Below are 7,689 nucleotides of genomic sequence, written 5' to 3' on the forward strand. Positions count from 1 at the left end.
ATTGTATTTAGACCCCAAGTATGTATGGAACATGTATATAAACTTGGGTATTCCGCACATTTTGGTACCAATACCATTATGCTAGCCGCACACTATCCGATTTTGCACTGTGCACAGCACTAAGCCCCCGCACACTATACGACGCACTCCCGATCAATCGGGAGGCCACCGCACACTGTCCGACTCAAAGTTGACGCAAACCATGGCACTCTCGGGGCGTTCCAAGCGGATTTAGCGTGTACTAAGGGTCGGGAGTGTTTCCCATGGTTCGAATGCCATTCCATTCGAATGCGGTTCCCTTTGCGCTGCTCTGTGATTGGTCAATTTTCTTCAGCGCTCGCCGTTCGGGTCGGATGGCCACGCACACTATCCGAGTCGCGTCGTAAGCCCTCGCACACTATACGACCCGATCCGCTCCCGATTCAAAATTCGAATCGGGCCAAAATTCGAATCGAGCCAAACTTAAGCCTCACGAGCCAAACTTGATCGTCCCGGTCCAATCGTAAGCCTCCCGATCGCGCTCGGGTCGGATAGTGTGCGGCTAGCATAACATTCCAACCTTCACCCATGTTGACATGACGAGCCTGTCGTCATCGTTGTGACCACTGTGTCACCACTCCGTCTCTTTCAGGCCCGATCGTGGATCATGTCTCTCGGCTTCACTCTTGCATTCGGAGCCATGTTCAGTAAAACCTGGCGAGTGCACGCAATCTTCACTAACATCAAACTCAATAAAAAGGTGCGTATGTACACAACCACGGCGTTGCTTGGCCGCAGCAGTGCGCGATGCAGGCGGGCGGCTCGAAGCGCAGACGCCTGTTGACACTGCGCGCGTCAAAGTGACAGAGTTAAGAGCGATTACTGTCCGCGTGTTTATTTTATTGAGCGAGAGAAGACAAACATTTGTACAAATTACTTCGGCTATCAATCATAACGTTTTTGATCTCCACACCCGATGTCACTCCAAGTGGGAGCGGGGTCATCCCGAGGTCACGAAGCGACGACGTTAGCGACCAACTTAGTGCCCGTTTAAATGTGTGACTTAGCGGGTGTTTTAACGAGCGACTTAGCGGGTGTTTTAACTAGCGACCTAGCGGGTGTTATAACTAGCGTCTTCGGCTAGTGATTCTCAAAATATCATTGTTGCTCGTATCAACTGCGAGTGACTCATCAAAGGTCGATGGTAATCGTGACTATAAGGTTAAGTCAAACCGAGTTCAATCTGGCCCTATAACACAATACCTCTCTCGCTGCGCTTCTCTCTACCGCCACTATCTCTCGCATCTGTGGCTCCTGAAATTATTTTCGAGTCAATTTCGCACGCGCCTCACCGCGGAATGTGCCTCGTTACTGGCCACTTGTCATCGCGCAACGCCGCCTATAATGACGACTTGTCGACGCGCTTGACTTGCAGGTCATTAAGGATTACAAGCTGTTTGCGATAATTGGAGTGCTGTTGTTTTGTGATATCGTCGTGCTGGCCACCTGGGCGGCCGTTGATCCGATGAGCCGCGCGAAACAAAACATGACCGCCAAGGTATTTACTCCTACATTTACTCTGCCGTATTTCGCGTTCTTTCTGTTTTTAGCGTCAATAACGTCGAACGCAATCGATCGATTTATTAGACAAATGCCACATGGTTTATGCGTCAATTATTAAGAATAAATAATCTCCCTTTTAGATTATTTACCCCTGTTATATATTTTGTTAGTTTAAGTTTCATGATAATTGTCACAGGTTTTTGACACTTGCTTTCAAGTGTTGGTGTCGCGCTTTTGTCGCTATTGATTTGAGCTTTGTTTTTTTTTAAACGAGGAAGCTTCTCGGGTCGGGGTAGCGTTGATTTGCGAAGTAAGTGTACGACATTGCGATGCGTGTGAATCTCAATATACTACTAACATAGCTAGTAACATGTACTAGTAGCCTAATCGCTTTCCTAATGCAGAGGGACCCTCACCATGACGATCAGGAAATCATTCCCGTGCGGGAATTCTGCGAGAGTAAGCACATAGAGATCTGGCTCGGTGTCATCATGGCCTCCAAGGGCCTTCTAATGGTAAGCAACGGATGGATCTGTGCAGGGCGAAATACAACGATATATATATATGTGTGTGTGTGTGTGTGTGCGCGCGTGCGTGCGTGCGTGCGTGCGTGCGTGCGTGCGTGCGTGCGTTGTATCAAGTGCCTCGTCACGCTTTAATTCTTGCAGCGCGTTGACAGCACATAACGGATTATTGAATAAGAAAAAAATCCCGTTGACAGCACATATTCTAATAAACGGATTATGGAAGTAGAAGGAAAATTCGCACCTCGCGCGCACATTTGATATAATTAAAAATATTTATTTATTCATTTATATATTTATTTATTTGTTTATTTATTTATTTGTTTAATTATTTATTTATTTATTTATATATGTATATATGTGTGCGCGTATGTGTAATATATTGTAATAATTATTGTGTTTCCCGCGCGCGCCCAGGCGTTCGGTTGCTTCCTCGCGTGGGAGACGCGGCACGTGAACATACCGGCACTGAACGACTCCAAGTACGTCGGCATGTCCGTCTACAACGTCGTCATCCTGTGCGTCGCCGGCGCTGCGATCGCCTTCCTCATACAGGACCAGCAGAACGCCTCGTTCGGCATCCTCAGCCTGTTTGTAATCTTCTGCACGACGATCACCCTCTGCTTGGTGTTCGTGCCGAAGGTGAGAGGGGGAGAAGGAGGGGAAAGGGGAGTGAGAGAGCAAGAGCATGAGAGAGATAGAGTACGAGGGTTAGAGAGAGGTGAAAGAGAGGCGTCTGGGCAATACCCGTGCGCGGTGGGATGAGGGAGGGGGTTGGGGGTGGTGATGAGAGACGAGGGTGGGGTAGGGTGGGAGCCGGCGATGGGAACGCCGATAGAGGATGGGGACTGTAAAGAGATAGGTGGAGGAGATGGGAATGGAGGATGGGGGATGGGGATAGGATGAGGATGAGAATAGAGGTGGGGTCGGGAATGTTGCTGGAACGGGGGATATGGGTAGGGACACAACGCTATTGGGGTTGAAGATGAGGGGGGAGGTGGGGCAAGAGAGGGAGAGAGAGAGAAAGAGTGAGAGCGACAAGGAGACAGGCAGAGAGAAAGAGTGAGAACGACAAGGAGACAAGCAGAGAAAAAGAGGGGCAGAGGGGGAGAGAGAGTTGGGGGTGAGATGTAACTAGACAGGGGACAAGCGCTGCATACATTACCATCCAAAAAGCTGTAACAACAAATTGCCCATAACTAACAATTTGTATGTGATACAATTTCACTAACCACGTAATTAAATTGTTCACGACGAATAGATTTTTCGTGTTGATCGACGGGGTTTTCGTAATTTTCATATTTAGAACGATAGTCTGAGTACATTCCAAAACCGATGGCAAACAACGTGTATTCGTAACCATTTATACTCGTGGGTGTGTAACCTTCTCGTTCGCGGCCAAGCTAGGGATGGTTAAATCATCGGTGACTACGCGTAACAGTTTCTGATTTAAGGCTAGTTTCAGAATTCGTCGACAGAATAAGGCTCAACACTCACAAATGCTGTTTACCTTGCTCAGACGACTCTGCTCTACGCATGCGCGCGCGAGAGTGATAACGAAACATGGCCGCTGATACGCTCGCCCTAGCTATTATAACCGACGAATTCGCGACGAAAAACTCATACTCGCGTGTAAACTGCCAGACGCGCATGTGAAACTCGACTGAGCATCGTTTCTGAACGCGACGAGCGTACACGCGCGCTAAATTGGTTATTACGCCCGAATTACCGGCGGATTAAGACCGTAGTTGCACACGGCGATAGTGGCGACGCGGCTCGGCTGGGATAAACAGCACGCTGCACGTAAGAATGTAAGAACCCGAAGGGGTTGTTATCGTCTTCTAGGCGAATTCGATTTAATGTATCGGCATTCGATATCATTACTTAACTTAACTTATCTACGTTTACGTACAAGAAATCGTGTGAAGTAAATGAATCACGTGACCACGACTAATCACGGCGCATGCGTGGCCGATGCCTGTAGATCTCCGCTGCCGTGGTGTACGCGTCATCGACCGCTGTACACCACCTTCTCACCTGTGTAGAAAAGACCGAATTTGCATCTCCCAGCATCGTCGTTAATAGCGCGTGCGTTTAAGATTGAGATGCCGCGGTACAAGAAATCCAATTAACTGTCCAAACCCGAGTAATTTATATTACGCAGTGAACTTTCGCAGACGAGCATATCTTCTCTGCGGTTGATATCATTTCAAATCGCAACACTGTAAGCTGATTCGCTTCTATCAAATGAGGTTATAAAACACATTTTCTACCTATGGTAGTCGAAAGTAAACATTGACGCGTGGATATTATATTGAAATGGTGTTTTAGCGGCGTGACCCTCGCTCGGTCTAAATTACAATAATAGCATAATGTACATAATACATTAAATAATAATTTTATTTCGCATTATGTAAGCGAGACCGGGTCTAATGGTACTGGGTTTGTTAACGACTAATAGATTTCAGACACGTTTTTATCAAACATATGCAAAAGAAGTAACTCATTAATTTCCCGACGTTTGTGGGGCGTCGGGTTCTCGCTTAGTTCGTTAATGTTAATTAGGGAGAGCGGGGGAAGGTATATGTGTGAACGTGTGTGGGTGCGTGCGTGCGGGCATGCGTTCGTGTATGCGTGCGTGTTGGCCCTATGTGCGTGTGTGCACTTGCGTGTGTACGTGCGTAGGTGCGTGTGTGCGTATAATGACGCCCTACCTCCCTTTCGTTAACGATAACGGAAAGAACCAGCAATCGTCAGGCCTTAATAAAGGCTTAAATAAGTGAATAGAAGTGATTAGGATCACTGATCAGAATCACGAACTTTTTTTGCTCGAAGTCCGAGCAGACGTAGACAAAAACGCGCGCGCACTTATTTCAGCTGCTCGAGCTGCGCTGTAATCCGTCGGGCAACGACAAGCGCATTCGTGCGACGCTAAAGACGGCAAAGACGCAGCAGACGACGCACAATGCCGAGCTGCACATCAAACTCAAAAACCTGAAGGAGGAAAACATCAAGCACAGGAAGAGGTTGGAAGATGTGAGTATTGCGCGCGCGACAATTCAGTGCGATACACGCGCGCGAGAGAGAGAGGACGAGAGAGAGAGAGAGAGAGAGAGAGAGAGGGGGGGGTAGAGATAGTGAGAGAGAGAGAGGATAGGGATAGTGAGAAATAGAGGGGGAACTGAGCCCCGCCTAATAGATAGAGAGAGGGGGAGAGAGCGACAAAGAGAGCGAGAGAGCGACAGAGAGAGAGTAGATACACACACACACACACACGCACACGCGCGACGCATCACGCAACACCGTAACACGCACACGCACGCATGCACGCACAGCCACACACCACACACACACAACCACACACACAGCACACACAGGCAGCACACACACACACACAGTCGCCATCGCACGACATACAGAGGAGAAGAGAGAGGGGTAGAGAGAGAGAGAGAGCGCCGAGATTAGACGGGGGGGGGGGTGAGAGAGCCGCGCGTGATAGAGGCGAGAGAGATGAGAGATAACCCAGAGAGACAGAGGAGAGAGAGCGAGAGTAGAGCGGCAGAATTATCGTACGGAGAAGAGAGAGAGCGGCGAGAGAGGGCGCGGTGCGAGAATAGAGGGGAGAAGAGTAGGGGCGTCCGAATAGAGGGTAGAGCAAGAGAGAGAGGAGGAGAGAGAGAGTAGAGAGAGAGAGAAGCGAGAGAGACGGTAGAGGTGGACAGGATGTGATAGTTTATAATCTCAGGTACAGGTCGAGGCCCGAGATAATTTGACGGATGGTTGTACTAGGATCAGTCGCTACGATTTGCAAGTACCAGATGCTGATATTGACATCCAATGGCTCGCCTGGTCATCCCTAACCCTGCTAACCGTCGATGAAACCTCACAGAGACTGCACACGAATGCCTACGTGCTGACTAATGTTCACATACGGTTTATAAGCGTTAAACTGCCGAGCAGTGGAACGGGGGGGGAGGATATATAAAAGAGCGTGAGAGAGAGTTTTCAGATTCTTTTTAATACGCGTTAGATGTGTCGCCAGTCGCCGTAGTCAGCTTTTAAGTAGTCGAGGTATAACTACACTACTTTGATAACGCCACATTTTGTTAGCGGTAACCTAGTTCTAGTAGACTAAGTATCTATGGTGCACTTTTGCCTAAGCCGATTCTAGTGCACATTTCCATATGAACTTATGCGTCGTAAAGGTCGTGCGGTCTGTACTTATCACCGCACGCGTGACTTGTCAAATAACGTGCTCGTCGATGTTCCGTATGGGTACACATAAGAACCGAAGCACTGATGGAAGGTTAAAAGATGAACTGCGAGGACATGTTTCGCTGAATCTCCGCCCCCGTTGCATCACAGTCGTAAGTCCGCCTCTAGGCGACTAGGACAGTAGCCCTGTTCACATACGTCCTATTGAGTACGTGCGATATACTTAACGCTAAATATACACAGTAACCGTGCTATAGATCGTATCACTCGTAAGTATAAAGTACACTGTGCTATACGATGTTACGTAATACTAAACGCTAATCACTGCAGTAGATTGTGGCAGCTCTAACTATAAAGGTAACCGTGCTATATGATGTAACGTAATATAAAGGTATACTGTGCATAGATGTCAACGTACATATTCCTAACGGTATACGTGCTATAGATGTAAGCGTAAAACTAAAGCAAGCGTGCTAATAATGTAAACGTAATATAAAAGCCACGTTCTATATATGGTAACGTGACTGTAGCGTAACTGTAGCGGTGACTGTAGCTGTAACTATAGCGTAACTGGTAGCGGAACTATAGCGGCGACTGTAGCGGTAACCTGTAGCATATCCTATACGCAGTGACTGCAGTAACTGTAGCTGGTACTGTAGCGGTGGACTGTAGTGGTAACTATAGCGGTAACGGTAGCGGTAACGTGTAGGCGCAGAACGCTTAAGCGGTGATTGTAGCAGTACACTGTTAGCGTACACTGGTTACGCTCGTAACTTGCCTAGCCAGTAAAGCTGGAGAGGTAACTGTAGGCGGTGATTCGTAGTCAGCTCATGACTATAAGCTGCGATAGACTGCTAGCGTAACTGAGTAGGCAGCTAATATAGCCTCGACCGTAGTGCAGTAACATCTAGCAGTAACTGTTCGCAGTAACTGAATACGCGGTAACTCCTACGCAGTAACGATAGCGCCGGTAACTGTAGGGCGTGACTGCTATGGACCTAACTATAATTCCTAACTGACTCGTATCACTGCTGTGTCAATTCGCGGTATAATATAGCAGTAACTTGGGGCGGTCATGTAGCAGTAACTATAGCGTATACTATTAGAGCACTCTCAACATTACGTCAGTAACTTGAGCGGTCACACTGTGGTTGGTCAACTGGAGCGGTATACTATAGCGGTAGACTGTACGCGGTCGAATCGTCTCAGCGTGCGGTCGGACAGCGTGTGATCAGTGTGCGGTTGTATGGCGTAGATGAGCTAGTGTTGGTGGTACTGTCAGTTTTACAGGAAATTGTCCGTGGTCAAGTGAACTTGCGGTGTAATGTGAGAGATGTGTGTAGAGATAAGCTTAAAGGACTTTGTGAGTATAAGTAGATTTTGTATTTGTTGTTCAGCTATTGGTACT

At 47.8% G+C, this 7,689-nt stretch overlaps 1 protein-coding gene across 1 annotated transcript in view; it reads left to right on the plus strand.

Annotated features, from left to right (window-relative positions):
* The first annotated feature begins 646 nt into the window (after positions 1 to 646).
* LOC106821278 (gamma-aminobutyric acid type B receptor subunit 2-like) overlaps positions 647 to 7,689 on the plus strand; it is a 17,610-nt gene continuing 10,567 nt past the window's right edge. The window contains exons 1-5 of the mRNA XM_014826019.1: positions 647 to 739; positions 1,415 to 1,537; positions 1,947 to 2,057; positions 2,484 to 2,708; positions 4,944 to 5,102. Coding sequence (XP_014681505.1) covers positions 647 to 739; positions 1,415 to 1,537; positions 1,947 to 2,057; positions 2,484 to 2,708; positions 4,944 to 5,102 — 711 coding nt within the window. The remainder of the gene's footprint in view (positions 740 to 1,414; positions 1,538 to 1,946; positions 2,058 to 2,483; positions 2,709 to 4,943; positions 5,103 to 7,689) is intronic.

Source organism: Priapulus caudatus, unplaced genomic scaffold, assembly GCF_000485595.1.
Source record: "Priapulus caudatus unplaced genomic scaffold, Priapulus_caudatus-5.0.1 Scaffold67, whole genome shotgun sequence".
Lineage (NCBI taxonomy): Eukaryota > Metazoa > Priapulida > Priapulimorpha > Priapulimorphida > Priapulidae > Priapulus > Priapulus caudatus.